This window comes from Suillus subalutaceus (genome assembly GCF_016647625.1).
Source record: "Suillus subalutaceus strain FC151 chromosome Unknown DFJ58scaffold_147, whole genome shotgun sequence".
NCBI lineage: Eukaryota > Fungi > Basidiomycota > Agaricomycetes > Boletales > Suillaceae > Suillus > Suillus subalutaceus.
Window position 1 is genome coordinate 25529 of NW_024540396.1, and position 14923 is coordinate 40451.

General features: G+C 49.5%; 4 protein-coding genes across 4 annotated transcripts; 3 read left to right on the forward strand and 1 right to left on the reverse strand.

The window, feature by feature from the left end:
• On the forward strand, nt 1–980 carry DFJ58DRAFT_812527 (uncharacterized protein). Its single transcript, XM_041391540.1, has 4 exons — nt 1–50; nt 107–128; nt 183–539; nt 586–980. Coding segments are annotated over exons 2-4 (618 nt in total). The 5' UTR covers nt 1–50; nt 107–126; the 3' UTR covers nt 845–980.
• A 6126-nt stretch (nt 981–7106) lies between these two features.
• Nucleotides 7107–9902, forward strand: DFJ58DRAFT_812535 (adaptin N terminal region-domain-containing protein). The gene is made up of 9 exons (XM_041391541.1): nt 7107–7260; nt 7311–7699; nt 7750–8034; nt 8089–8381; nt 8431–8596; nt 8649–8840; nt 8899–9075; nt 9127–9305; nt 9372–9902. The coding sequence occupies exons 1-9, from the start codon at nt 7137–7139 to the stop codon at nt 9739–9741; spliced, it is 2175 nt and encodes a 724-aa protein (XP_041238544.1). The 5' UTR covers nt 7107–7136; the 3' UTR covers nt 9742–9902.
• Nucleotides 9903–10818: 916 nt separating this feature from the next.
• DFJ58DRAFT_718562 (glycoside hydrolase family 30 protein) lies at nt 10819–13036 on the forward strand (the record flags this gene model as incomplete). The annotated part of the gene is made up of 14 exons (XM_041384492.1): nt 10819–10893; nt 10947–11103; nt 11155–11173; nt 11232–11290; nt 11341–11415; nt 11464–11606; nt 11657–11723; nt 11778–11851; nt 11900–12073; nt 12124–12222; nt 12273–12379; nt 12461–12805; nt 12857–12926; nt 12980–13036. 14 exons carry the CDS (start codon nt 10819–10821, stop codon nt 13034–13036), a joined length of 1521 nt encoding a protein of 506 aa, XP_041238545.1.
• Nucleotides 13037–13361: 325 nt separating this feature from the next.
• On the reverse strand, nt 13362–14492 carry DFJ58DRAFT_667846 (uncharacterized protein; the record flags this gene model as incomplete). The annotated part of the gene is made up of 2 exons (XM_041382650.1): nt 13362–14066; nt 14121–14492. 2 exons carry the CDS (start codon nt 14490–14492, stop codon nt 13362–13364), a joined length of 1077 nt encoding a protein of 358 aa, XP_041238546.1.
• Nucleotides 14493–14923: the final 431 nt, after the last annotated feature.

Genomic DNA, 14923 nt, shown 5'->3' on the forward strand with positions numbered 1-14923 from the left:
GCTGCGATGTTAGAGAAGCTGGCCACGACGACCTTCTGTGAGATCCAAAGGTGAGTTTAAACTCATCCATTTCATGAGTGTCTAAGAACTGAATTTGCCCTTACAGGATGAGAAGTTGTTTGCTCAATGTATGTAGCACGTTTATAAAACCTTCTCATTTTGCTTGAATATATATTTTCTAGGATGATGCTATACAACGTCCGGTCCAGCAACGCCAGGATGCCCATCAGGTATGGGGCCAGAGGTTTTTTTGATGGAGGTCCAACCAGATCGTTCTCATGTATGACATTAGTATTACAGTATTACTCTGACTTCCGTGGTCTCAATTCACTGCACGAAGCTGCCCCCTCTCATCAGCACTGCAAGGAAGCACATTTCTTGGCCGCTTATTCCACCGCAACCCCTCCGATGCCCACCATACGTCATCATCTCTCCTCTCGACTGGACTCGAAACCTATTCACACGACGCAGATGAAAGCACCGAATCGCATAGGCGTGGACCAACAATCGTCGAGGTCCCGTGTGCCCCGGGCAAATGCGTATGTTTTTTTTCGCAGTTCAGCTCCACCTAATATTACGCTTCAGCAAAGGAATAACGGAAGCGAATCCAATTGCCCTCGAAGATCTTTACTGTGAGCAGCTCACGGTAATCATTAAGATCCTCGGCAATTTCTCTCATACTTTCTCTAGTTTAGTTTGGATTTACATATTTTCCATTGTTGTCTTCTCCCCACTCACTCTGCTACTCTGCTACATAACAGATGTTTTCGAACCATTCTTGTGTACGATACCGCACGCCTTTCAGAGCTTCATCTCCCATCACTGGCTGGCCACCGTATCATAATCAATCTTCATGACAGAATATCATGGAGGCTACAGGTTGAACGTCGAACGTTGATTGTCGATACAAGATCCCAAAATTGTGTTGTGACATACAGTTGTCTATGCCATAATGTATACGCCCTTAGTGTATGTTTTCAATACTGTATCGAGTTTTCAATGGTCCCACTGTGGGACAGTGAGAAAATCGATGCATAATGTATATTGTATAATGTATTGACCTCGCATGCCTATTATACATTATCAGACGGCACTTTTGGTGGTGGGGACCATTGTCAGTGCCAGCTATTGTCCACACATCGTATGAAAACCCCATGTACGCATTTTTGGTAAACCACTATCCTTAGACGAGCTGCTCGAGCCGGCTGAGGAAAAACAAATCGGGGATTCCCTTGGGTTCGATTTGAATGGTGGGGACATGGCCATTGTTGTTGCAGTCAGTCGAGAGATCGCTGAGAAACAGGGTGAGGTGATTGAAGCTGATTCTGATGACGACTCGGAAGAAGATCATGATGCGGCCCCAGAGGTTTCCCGTGTAGAAGCACTAGCGCTATGTCAGCGGCTCGAAGGAGCATGCCTTCAGCATGGACATTCTCAGGACTCAACACACACACACTTGATTTGTTAAAGCAAATCCGTCGTTTCCGTGCCCAATCACAACGCGAGGAGCTACTCCATGCGAGGCAGACGACGTTAGATTCGTTTTTTAAGTAGATATGTACTCTAGCATCTTTGAATTTCGACGCTGTTGAGCGGTGTCACATGTGTTCATCACATTTAGTCACAATGCGTGACATCGGTCCTTCTGTATAACTTTGATAATGTATAGGTGTGAGGTGGGTCCCGACGTTATATATACGTTATGGGATAGACAACTGTACAATGATAGCGGTATATATCGTGCACGCAAGGCATTTACGTAATTTCCGTACTAGGTGAAGCTTATCCGAGGTTTTATTCTTTTTTATCTCCACATTTTTCTTGTAGTGTTTCGATACTAGTACAAAATTTAACCATCGAGCAAGTCAACTGCAAGATTACTTGCGACATGTACCCGCACCACTAATGACATCACCACAGTGTCTTTCACCTTCACACATCGCAATCTCCTTCCTTTTCACTCTCAGTATCTGTCCGCATTGAACTTCATGAACTTGCGCCAATTTTTTTTTGTTTAACAGATCCATTCAAATGAAAGAGGTCACTCGGCAAATATCGCTACTCAGCTCACCAAATTGGTGATTCCCCGACAATGCCCATGTGGAAGCGGTCAGCAGATATACGAAGATTGTTGCGATGCTCTATTTCGTATTGCTTTAAATAACTTTCTTATTTGTTCATGGGTTCTCTGATGATAAGCCAGGCCTGCCAGCTGACGTCAAGTACTACTAAGGGCACACATCATGATCGCAATCTAGACAGACAGTACACACAACTCGTGTTTTCCTGCAACCAGCTCCATTAATCATCCTTCAAAACTGTATTCCACTGGACCGCTACCATACGGCTCTCCATAGCACCAGTACTGGTACTGATTGAGGACGCCTCTCTTGCTACTCATCACCGCTCACTGGACAGCCTCACGGCGCCTCCCACCAAAACATCATTTCACGACTCAAGCTTCCGTTTCACATTTTACTCCGGCCTCAGATCCCAATCTTCGTATGTTTTCACTCAGGATAGCCGTCACACGTATGATTTTCTTACCACACTGTTGAACTCAACTAGTCCCACTTCCCCGAGTTTGTATCACAGTTTATCAATTTGTGTCAATGAGTTATTGGGATCAATGTCAGTATTTTTTTCTATCGACATTGTATCTTCCGCTCTCTGATCTCATTGTCAGTTCCTGGTGATCATCGGTCGTTATTTGAAGGGACCTGGGAGAGACTGAACCAGGTCGCTGTCAAGGGTGCCGAGTACAACTCTCCTGAGCGTCAACCCCATTCGAAGTGTTTAGAAAGGACTCGAGTGGATTTTCTCAATGTCATCTACGGATTATTGGACGACCGAGAGAAGAACCGATTCATCTGGCTACATGGCATGGCGGGTGTCGGCAAGTCTGCTATTGCGTTCACTGTAGCTGAAAGGATGAGGAATCTGAAAGTGGCCGAAGGGACCAAGGAAAAGCGACTTGTAGGGACGTTCTTTTTCTCGCGCAAGCGCACCAAACGCTGCACAACTGGTTATTTTTTTGCAACGCTGGCCTACCAGCTCGCCAGCAATTTCCCCAGTGTCCGGGAGGACGTGAACAACGCTATCAGACATAATCCTGCCCTTCTAGACCCCGATAAATCCGTTATCGACCAGATGGAAGCGCTCTTTCTCCAACCTCTCCGCAGGCTTCGGTTCAGACTACTCGAGGCTCCGCCTTTGGTGTTTGTCGTTGATGCCATTGACGAATGCACGTCCGAACCCGATCTGGTTGATCTTATCTCTCTACTTGGCCGAGCTCTTCGTGAACCTGATCTGCCCGTCACCCACATTCTACTCACGAGTCGCTCGGAAGACCATATTCGTAAAGCCATCCAAACAGAAGAGATTCGCCCCCTGTTACGCGAGATACCAGTGAATACTTCTGGGGAGGGAGTTGTTGCCACCATCCCGTTAGACGGTGCAGATGTTGAAAATGACATTTATATTTTCTTGCAATATTCCTTTAGAGAGCTGGAAAGTCGCCATCCCAAATTCCCACAGCCCTCAAAGGACCAACTTACGAAGCTGGCAAGCCGAGCGGGGGGACGTTTTATCGTGGCATCTACAATGATGAAGTTTATTGATGATCGAGACAGTGATCCCTGTGACCGACTCCAGCTCGCGCTTGAGCTAACGAGCGAACTGTTACCAGGAACGGAGGTGTACAAGTTATACGACCTTATTCTCTCCACGTGCGCCAAACCCGAACAGGCATATATGCATCTGTCCGTTGTTGCTTCCCTTACAGACCCTCTGCCGCTCTCCCAAATCTCAGAACTTCTTGGGCCAGGTCAGGGCAGGGATGTCGAGGCAGCGCTCGTGCAGCTACGGTCTATCATTGATATTCCCACCGACAGCAGTCTCCCCGTGAATATCTATCACTCGTCCGTTCATGACTATGTTTCCAACCCCTCGAACTGCGGCCTCCTTCAAGTACAACATGTCACGCCACCTCACTCCCTACTCGCTCATTCCACATTACACTTGATAACGCAAGAAATTTCGAAAAGTGCGGCCCTCTTGGATGCAATCTTAGAATTGAAGAGGCACAGTCAAGCTATGCAACCTCACGACCCACGAAACTTAAAACACTCATTGGCCTTCATGGTTCAGCCACCAGAGCCACTGCAAGTTCTTATGGGTTTGCTATGGCTTAGGGGAGACCGCAGTTCAGATTTACAATTTTGGCTAGAGACCCTCGATGGGTGTGCCTGGTTGCAGACTCGAGACGGGCAAGACTGGTTGCGGATCCGGATAGGGCGAGAGTGGTCGCAAACCCCGGGCGTGCGAGAGTGGCTGCAGACCCACAGTGGGCGAGAGTGGCTAGTTACCCCGCGTGGGCGAGAGTGGCTGAGGACGCAGAGGGGGAGAGATTGGCTGGAGGCCCAAGGCGGGCGAGAGTGGCTGCCGACATATGGCGGGCAAGATTGGCTGAAGAAACAGGACGGGCCCCACTGGCTGCAGACACAGGGTGGGCAAGAGTGGCTGCAGACCCTTGGTGGGCGGAAGTGGTTACAGACCGAGTACCAGGGACAAGACTGGTTGCAAAACCAGGACGGGCAAGATTGGCTGCAGACCCTCGGCGGGCGAGACTGGCTGCAAACCCGCGATGGGCGAGACTGGCTGAAGACCCTTGGTGGGCGAGACTGGTTGCAGGACTGGAGCGAGAGGGAGCGGCCGCATATCCCAGTTTTAGGAGACCAGCTGCAGACACCGGGCGGGCGAGTCTGGCTACGGACCCGCGGTGGGCGAGTCTGGCTGCAGACTCTCAGTGGGCGAGACTGGCTGCAGACTCAGGGTGGGCAAAGCTGGCTGCATAGCCAGGACGGATGGGAGTGGAAGACACGGTGCATGCAAGCCTGGTTGCAGACTCCGGGCAGGCAAGTCTGGTTGCAGATGTGGAGTTGGCGAAACTGGTTGCAGAGCGAGACTGGGCGAGACTGGCTGGAAACTCTGGTTGGGCAAGAATGGTTGGAAACACCATATGGGCAAGACTGGCTCCAGACACAGGACGGAAAAGGCTGGGTGCAGACCTGGAGCGGACGAGACTGGCTCCACACACAGGGCAGGCTATACAGGCTGCAAGCGAAGGGTAGGCACGACTATCTGCAGACCTGGCCATCCTCCCCGTCACTCTCCCAGCCCCCCTCCCAACCATCTTCTCTGCCATCCCCGCCATCTTCTCTGCCATCCCCGCCATCTTCTCTGCCATCCCCGCCATCCTCCCCGCCATCCTCCCAACCCTCCTCCCAGCCCTCCTCCCCGTCATCCTCCAGGCTATCTTTCACCACTGGAGGTCAGTTGCAGATCTCGATTGGGGCAGGTTGGTTCGAGACTCCGAGCGGGCAAGATTGGCTCCAGACTCTGAATGAGCAAAAATGGATCCAGATTCCAGATCTAGAAAATACAAGTGACCTAGTGGCATGGCTCAAGACCCCTGATGGGAAAGATTGGCTCGAGACTCCGCCTGGAGAAGACTGGCTGCAGACCCCCGGTGGGAAAGACTGGTTACAGACCCAGGGCGGGAGAGATTGGTTGCAGACCCCGGCTGGGGAAGACTGGCTAGAGACCCCAACTGGGGAGGACTGGCTACAGACCCCGGGCGGGCGAGACTGGCTACAGAACCAGGGTGGACGACACTGGCTGCCGACCCAGCGCGGGAGAGACTGGTTGCAGATTCAGGGCGGGCGAGATTGGTTGCAGACCCAGGGCGGACGAGAGTGGCTGCAAACGCCACATGGTCAAGCATGGCGGATGACGACGGTCTGGGTGACGATGGAAGAATTCTCGAGCACATTGGAAGCAATCAGCAAGCACATCGATATGCCACATCTACCTCTACAACCTGCTTTTCAAGCAGTTCAACAGTTCAATAGCTTGCCTGATTTCCTGATGCTCCCGGTATTTCTGGCATTAAGGCACCAGGACCCATCCACGTCTGCATTACCAGATGACCGTTTTCCACCAGACATAGAGGTCGTGCGTGCTATCAAGGCCTTTTCTAGATTCGCAAACGAAGCGCGCCAACAAAGTCAATCAGCCTCCGATGCTCTCAAGTACGCGTGTCAAAACTGGGCTGTCCATCTCTCGCGAGCTCGGAATCCATGGGACGATAGGCTCGCCTGTATATTTAAGTCTTTCTGGGATGGCTATCTCCTCTCCTGGCTTGAAAGGCAGTGGTGTTTGAAAGACCTGCGGTCTTGTCTCACAATTTTGTCCGAAGGGGAGACACTTGCAAATGTATGATTGCTTCCAATGATTTTCGTGACTCAGAACCTGACCTGCACATACGCATACAGCAATATGCCCTTGAAGCTCCAGGTTCATCATCTCTGTTGCGAATCTGATGCTGTCGACTTTATAATACAGGATGCCAGTGTCTTAGTCTTCCCAGCCAGACCTATAGACTCGGAAGAACGACAATCGAATAACATTGTCTTGTTATCGCACGTTGAAATATTTAAATATTTTTACGCTGCCTAAGGTGACGACACTCGGCCATTGGGTGGCCCACATAAAGGTGTTAACCATGATCCCATCCAACTCGAAAGAAACATATATACATCTATGCATAGCTGTCAGTTTTCGCGGTAGCAAGCAATGAGGCTATAATATTTGGGCTCAAACCCGAAGGGTTTTGCGACGTTTCGAATCTGTGGAAAAAGTCCAGGATGCGCCATGAGTGCGGGTGGGCCACAGCAGCTCACAATGCAGAATTGAAAAATCCTGCCAGGGAAACGAGACGTCGGCTGCTATAAGGGAGCGAAGGGCGGGTGCGACGAAACGAGAGTGTAGTCGAGTGGTAGAAGATTTGTGGTAGTGTGACGAAGTGAGAAATCCGAAAAGCTGTGTCGCCGCATAGACGAGTCCGCATGTACTTGGTTGCATCCAAGATTCTAAGGGGCTTGATCTCCATTTTTCAATCGCCATGTGCGATTCCCGCCTTGCTTCTTTGCCACCATTTGACGTCTGACCCCATGGTGAGCGCTTGCTATGATTTGGTGTTCGACGCAAGTTGTATACTTGATGCGGCATATGAACTCAACTGAGTTTAAACTTGGGGTGTGCTTATGTAATGGGATAATCTCTATCCTTTGCCAATGAGCATACGAGCACCACGGAAAGGCGAAAACTATGAGCTCAGCGTGGATCTCAACAGCGAGTACCGCGATAAACGAAAAGATGCGATCAAGCGGGTCATAGCATCTATGACCGTCGGCAAAGGTGCCGCACTTTCTCGCTCGATCTGCCCGCTGCGCTTAACATATCCCTAGACGTCAGCGGCCTGTTCCCCGATGTCCTCAAGAATATGCAGACAGATGACCTCGAACAGAAGAAGCTCGTGTATCTATATCTTATGAACTATGCAAAGACACAGCCAGAACTCGTCATATTGGCCGTGAACACCTTCGTCAAGGACTCCGAAGATCCTAATCCTCTCGTACGCGCATTGGCGATTCGAACCATGGGGTGTCTGCGTGCAGAGAAGATTATAGACTATCTCTGCGACCCTCTTCAACGCGCCTTGCGAGATGACAATCCGTATGTTCGAAAGACTGCTGCGCTTTGCGTTGCAAAGCTGTATGATCTCAAACCCGAGCTTGTCATCGAGAATGGTTTCTTGGATCGGCTTCGTGATATGATTTCGGATAGCAACCCTATGGTAATGTATATCTTTCTGTCTCACCGAGCAGGCTTCATATCTGCGTTTAGGTCGTGGCAAACACAGTTGCGGCGCTCACAGACATCCACATCTCAGCAACCTCCAATCAACCATCTGACTCTACTTCCGATCCCGCTGTATTCTCCATCACCTCCACTATACTGAACAAACTACTCATCGCCCTCAACGAGTGTTCAGAATGGGGTCGAGTCGCAATCTTGAATGCTCTGGCACGGTATGACGCACAAGACGATAAAGAGAGTGAGCACATCTGCGAGCGCGTCGTACCTCAATTCCAGCACGTAAATGGTAGTGTCGTTCTTGCCGCAATGAAGGTACACAGTGTCGCTCATCCGGCCCTTGTCATGACTTGACCTTCGCATCTCAAGGTCATCATGATCCACATACGCAACGTTCGACGAGACGATCTCGTTAAGCAGTTGATCCGCAAGATGGCACCACCACTAGTCACCCTGCTATCGTCACCGCCCGAGGTACAGTGGGTCGCGCTGCGGAATATCAACCTTCTCCTTCAAAAACGATCCGACCTCCTTTCGAACGAAATGAGGGTATTTTTCTGTAAATACAATGACCCGTTGTACGTCAAGATCGAGAAGCTTGATATCATGGTCCGACTGGCCAGTGATAGCAACGTGGATGCCTTGTTGAGCGAGCTGAAAGAGTGAGCCACCCTAATTTCTGTAGTTTGCATCGCTGACCGTGTTGGTCAGATATTCGTCAGAAGTTGACGTTGATTTTGTCCGGAAGAGCATCAAAGCCATTGGCCAGACAGCGATTTTGATTGAGAGCGCAGCGGAACGTTGTGTGAACGTACTGTTGGAGCTCATTAACACTCGCGTTAGCTATGTGGTCCAAGAAGCCGTAGTCGTCATGAAGGTGCGCAGTGATGTGTAGTTTCTTATAGCCTTCGTAATGATGTGCCTTTTAGGACATCTTCAGGAAGTACCCCTCTACATACGAAGGTGTAATTCCTACACTCTGCGCTAATTTGGAGGAGCTGGATGAGCCAGAAGCGAAAACGTCCTTGATTTGGATAATTGGCGAGTATGCCGACAAGATCGACAACGCGGATGAACTGTTGGGGATATTTGTGGACTCTTTCATCGAGGAGTCGTACCAGGTATTTGACTTCAGCGTTATCTTATGCTTTTGCCACAAGTCCTGATCTTGCGCAACAGGTTCAGCTTCAAACGTTAACTGCAGTAGTTAAACTGTTCTTGAAGAAACCTGACTCGTCCCAAGGAGTCGTTCAGCGTGTGCTGAATACAGCAACGAAGGATTGCGATTCACCAGATGTGAGGGACCGCGCCTACATATATTGGAGACTTTTGTCAACAGACCCTGGCGCAGCGAAGGTGTGAACGATTTCTGAGTCTTAGTCAATGGTACTAATCAACTTAACCTAGGCTGTTGTCCTTGCCCATCGGCCACCAATATCTATCCCGAGAACAACAGTTTCACCCGCGTTGCTTGAAGAGCTCCTTGGCGAGATATCATCATTAGCAAGTGTTTACCACAAACCTGCTCAAACCTTTGTTGGTCATGGACGGGTTGGTGCTGACTCAGTGCAACGCATAGGATCAGAGTGAGTGCCCACTAGCCAGTTTTGTCTGTTTCTACTGAGTTGACGACTCTCATTGTGTAATTATAGAATCTCAGATGCTCAGAAAGCCCTCCAGACGGTTGTTGCTGGCCAACAAGCAGAGAATCTTCTCGACTTTGGTGATGATTCTGCTCAGGATGGGCAGCCTTCTGGACTCGCTGCCACTCAAATACTTCCTTCGACACCCGCTGCAGCAAATTTCCTGTCGGGCACTTCCACGAATCCACTAGACGACCTCGTGTCAATCTTCGGTGGTATGGAAACTATGGAGACGGGTGCAGGATCAATGTCAACGGCGCTATCGCCGACGACGACATCCATGTCCTCACCTTTTGAGGGTTTCGGAGAGTCGCCAGCGCTATCCTCCCAGCCGGCTCAGAATGCGCAGCCCCAGGAGGATTTGTTAGGGTTGTTCTAACGTACTTGGCATCACCATGCGCATGTACATATGATATTTACTCGGTGGCATTAGCAGCTTTCCACGTATGGTACACATACATGTCTGGTCGATATTTTCTGTTTGAGGAATGAATGGACAATTCATACGTATTACGAGGCGTTCGTGGGATGCAGTCAAGCACGGAGTCTGAAATTGTGTTGCCCTTCTGCTTCTGAGTTGTAAGTTTTCTCACCCTGTCTCAGCCTTTACGACTGTGATCCTGACCCTCTATCGGTTTCGAGATCAATCGATCATGATCCAGACGGGTAATGTCAAGCTTCAACGAATGATTTCGAGTCTATCTGTGTCCTGTCAAATTGGTGATGTGCCACCAGTGGGGCTGTGTAGCACCTTCGTTTCGACCTTGTGTTATTTGCACGTGGTGGATTATAAGGAACTGAGGAACATCGACCATTACGAAGATGGATTGCGCGTTGCATACGGTCCCCAAGCGCCGACTGCCCACAACTTGTCCCAGTGCCATGTGTCGTAGCGGATGGCACATCGGGCGGATCATGACTCTGAGTCGAGCGCTTAGTGAACTGAGTCGCCCATTCTGCCATTCGCCAACTTCTCTTGCGTCGCTCCCAGCAGGTCCTTGACCCTTCCGCATCTATTTTTTCCAATTTGTATTTGTTTCCTTCCTCGATCACTTTTTATCCCCATTCATTCCAATTTACCCTTTTTGCTTCTGGGTGAGTTTTTTCTTTACGACCCTACCTGTGGCAATGTTAATTGCTAAGATTAGCTGCTGCATGCCTTTGGCATGGAAAGCTATGTTTATGGACATGCGGTACCAGATACCGCAGGCAGGTGGGTATTTGTTGGAATGTCTATCAAATTGATTTAGGTTGCTCTGTGCCCTCCTTGCGCATTTTTTGCACGCTGGCCTGAGGAGCCAAACGAGCCTGCCCTCGCAGCTTCAAGTATAAGGAGGATCTATTTAATCTCTGCCGATCTGACTTGATATAAGAGCCTATACCTGTAAGTTCATCCGTCCTCCCTTGCAGGTCCAGACGTAGACGCCAAACGTGAAAGGCCTTTTGCTCGGTCACGATGCTGAGGTCCCTCCAAATCTTTGGTTCCCTGGCGCTGCTGCAGGCAGTTGCGTCGCAGCAGATTGGGGATATCGTGAGTTGACATATTCTTGTGCTGTTGTGTAGTGGATTCACATCTGTGTGCAGTGGCAAACCACATGGGATAAGAACATGCTATTCACTTATTTCCAGCCCACGCCGGACCCCATTAACTTCGTTACTCCTGGCGCTATCGGGAGCGCGGATATCGTTATCGATGATTCCTCAGTATATCAAACCGTGTATGGTTTCGGAGCATCGTTGAGTAAGCTTTGCGGTCGCTTCTCTGGACCGAGTGTTAATGATGTTGTCCCAGCCGATTCTTCTGCTGAGTTGTTGAACAACTTGAAGGCATGACGCGTGTTCCGCTCGCTGTGTGTAGTGCACTGATAGTGTTCATCAGGTACAGAATCCTGGAAGTTATTGGCAGCTCATGGATTATTTATTTAATGGTGAGTTGCTTGCCTTCAGACGAGCGATGTACTAACTTCTTTGTCATCAGCTACGGATGGTGCTAACTCGGCCGGGCTCTCCTATATCCGCGTCCCACTCGGGGCCACAGACTTTTCTGCAAATAGTTTGTCTGCTCCACAGTCGATGAAATAAGTGACGAACAGGGTTATAGCCTACAGTTATGACGACATCAGTGGAGACACTTCGCTGAACGACTTTAACATCGATGCTGCACCATTTGACGTTTTCTCGGTTCTTCAAGACATTCTATCTATCAATCATATAGCCAGGTTCCACATCGTGCCTTGGTCGCCGGTATGCAGACTTTTTGGTGTACCCATCAATCACTCAATGTTGTCGCCTAGCCTGGTTGGATGAAGAGCGGGGGGACTATGCACGGAGGTTCACTAAATACTCGATACATTAACACGAGTGAGCCATCTGGGTACACTTCCTTCATAGATGCGCGGCTGACAATAATTGCAGTGGCAAACTACCTCTTGAAGAGCGTGCAGGCATTCTCAGACAAAGGGGTTCCCATTTACGCAATCGGTATCCAGGTACGCTCATTACGGTCAACTTATTCCCTGGTATGACCGTCCCACTAGAATGAGCCGGAAAACAGCGACACCACATACCCTACTTGCGACATGCCGGTGGCAACTGAGGCACAGATTGGGCTGGCTCTGCGCACGCTGTTGAACAATGATGGCTTTTCGGGTGTCAAGATCATTGGCTACGAACACAATTGGGTGGACGCTGCCAACTACCCGGTCCAACTGGTACGCGATCCCCCTAGGCTGATTTGTCTACGATACTGAGACGTTGGTAGATGCAACAAGCCGGAAGTGCCTTCGATGGGGTGTCTTTCCATTGTTATCAGGGTTCCGTCAGTGACCAGGCCTCGTTCACGTCTCAGTATCCGAACAAGGTATTTTATTTTGGGCTTTTCGTCAAATTTTCCCTCAGTGAGTCGTTTAGGAAGTGTACTTCACGGAGTGTTCGGGAACCCTTGGCAGTGACTGGTGGAGCGATATCAAGGTATTCATTAACAATCTATTTTGCGTCAGAGGAAATGAACTGACCCCGTTACTAGTGGTACATGGACAATATGTATGTGGCCAGTTCCTGAACTTGGTTATCCTCTGATCTTGCATGACACTTTCAAGCTTCATTGGCAGCATCTCATACGGCTCCTCCTCTGGATTGATGTGGAATCTCGCACTCAATGGAAGTGGCCAGCCATCACTTCCAGGTACAGACAGCTGTGGTGGTGGATGCCGTGGTGTAGTCCAAGTCAACAGCAATGGGACCTGGAATGTAAACCAAGAATTTTACTCCATGGCTCAAGCGTCCAAAGCCATTCTTCCTTGCGACGTCGGCGGTCCATGGGGCCAGCGAATTGGCGTGAGCGTCGGTGGTTCGCTTGACTGGGCTCTTGTGGTCGGCGCCTACAAGACAGGCAGGGTCTTGTCGAGTGACTTGAACAGGTACAGCATCGTCGTACTGAACTGGTAGGGATTCTGAGATTCCAACTGCATGACAAGATATTTATCCTTCTTCAGGGATGACAGCGCGTCCACCAGTGGGAATCCTCAGTCTGTGAAAGCCACTATCGAGTTTAGGGGTATGCAGGTGCGTGAACATTCGAAATATTCGTGGACAAAATTCCCTTATCATCATTATAGGCTTCATACGCATTTCCCGTCGGTGTCACCACCCTTTGGTGGTACGCTCCCAACTAGTTGTATCTTGATATTTTTGTTGTATTTTTTCACTTTCTTGGGTGGCCGTGGGTTTGATTTCATGCGGGCTTCCTCTGTATTATCTGTATTACTATCAGTAACTAATTATGTATTCTCATTTGTTCGTCGTACAGGATGGGAGAAGGCATCAAGCAAGATTTATATATGATAGCTGCTATATATGTAAACGCATTAGGTATCAACTACTAGTGCACTCGTTATTCTTTGGAACACGACTGCTTTCCAGCACTGCCTGTAGGTTTTCCTATGACAGAAATCATCATCCTCGATCTCCTCATCCTCATACTCGTTGGGTTCGCGATCCTCAGAAGTCGTAGTCAGAATTGTCATCTCCATCTTCGTCATCTTCGAAGTCGTCGTCGTCGTCATCGTCATCGTCACCCCTTGCTTGATCTCGTCGCAAATAGGCACCTTCCTTCTCTTCTTCTGCGTCTTTGGCAAGTCGGATGCCGCATGCATTGCGTATCCTCCGCCCTACCCATCTGTCGTGCAACCCTTCAAGTGTCAGATTATGCGGCGGTTCGTCCTCCTCATCATCAGTGCACGCAACATCATATGAAATACCGACAGCGGCGAGAAGCAGGCGTATGCCCCTGACGAGTGAGCGTCGGTATGCGAGCATGGCCTCGGGGTCGGTGTCAGCAGGTTTCTCCAACTCTCCAAACAACGCTTCGTGAACGTCCAGAACATTCTCCTCGTACAACTCCACTTTTCCGCGTTCAACGGGGCGCCAATTTTTGTGTCCATAGGAGTCATCATAGTAACCCCAGCACAAATTCTGCCACCCATTGCGCGTGTGCACATCTGGCGGATGGGCCTTCCTGAGATCTTTTTTTATGACAGATACATCGCCCGCCGTCGCAGACGGGCGACGGTGTATCTTGAACCCGAGCGAGTAGAACCACTGGACTGATGAAAAACGCGAACGGAGGTAGTATTGAAAATGCACGTCAATGTACATTGGCGCAGTGGGTGAGTAGATCCTGACTGTCAGATCGGCGGAACGTGGCTATCGATCACTTGATATCAGTCATGGAATACAGTGTCAGTAAGCGTTACGCACATCCGTGCCCTCGCCGCCGTCGAGTAACATTTCGTTGTCTACAACAGTGATACATTTCTGGAGGGTGCCATGCTCCAAATCCATCTCTTTCTCAATCTGAGAAATGCAAGTTTTGGCGTTGTCGAAAAGCCAAGAGCACTCGTCGTACTCATCCTCCTTAGAGCCATCCTCAGAACCCTTGCCTGGGACTGAGACAAGTGTGCAGTATTTTTGATTGATTTGGAGGCGATTGATGGAATAATTGGACCATGCGTTCTGTGTTGCACGGGTTGGCTGAAGCAAGGGACCAAAATGATGTTCCGCTAGTTCAAGTCCTTGCAGATCGATTTTAGCTGCTGAAGGATTGGTGCTGTCGGCACTGTTTTCAGTCATATTGGAGAGTGAGATATGATCAAGCCTCGCAGAGCTTGGCTAGTTAAGAAATTCGGGTTGATCGTCGAAAGAGAAGAAACCGAGGAAGGGTGCGCCAAGACGCTACCGCGCAAATTTAAGCATACCAGTCTTCACGTGATCGTGACTGGTTTTAAGATCTGACTGCTACCTAGGCAGTTTTATGGCTTCGAAACTACAAGGTAGTCCTGGTCGCTGTTGAATGTTGAAAGATGCAACTGCACAGGTGAATCAATCCCGGAAACATTCCTTCTCGGAGTCAGGCCATTCGTTGTTCAGCAGAAGATTTGATTGAGATACTCAACGCATAAGTACCGTCTATGATAGTATTGTGTTTCCTTTTCAATGCTTTCGGTGACACTGTTGCCAGGCTGCGCTCTTACGGTGTCCACTGTCCACTCGCGGATCGTCGA

Coding starts and splice junctions, on each gene's coding strand:
- DFJ58DRAFT_812535 (XM_041391541.1), top strand. CDS start 7,137: ATGAGCATACGAGCACCACGGAAAGGCGAAAACTATGAGCTCAGCGTG. Junction 7,261..7,310: donor ATCTATGACCGTCGGCAAAG/GTGCCGCACTTT, acceptor ACATATCCCTAG/ACGTCAGCGGCCTGTTCCCC. Junction 8,841..8,898: donor TCATCGAGGAGTCGTACCAG/GTATTTGACTTC, acceptor CTTGCGCAACAG/GTTCAGCTTCAAACGTTAAC.
- DFJ58DRAFT_812527 (XM_041391540.1), top strand. Junction 540..585: donor CGTGTGCCCCGGGCAAATGC/GTATGTTTTTTT, acceptor ATTACGCTTCAG/CAAAGGAATAACGGAAGCGA.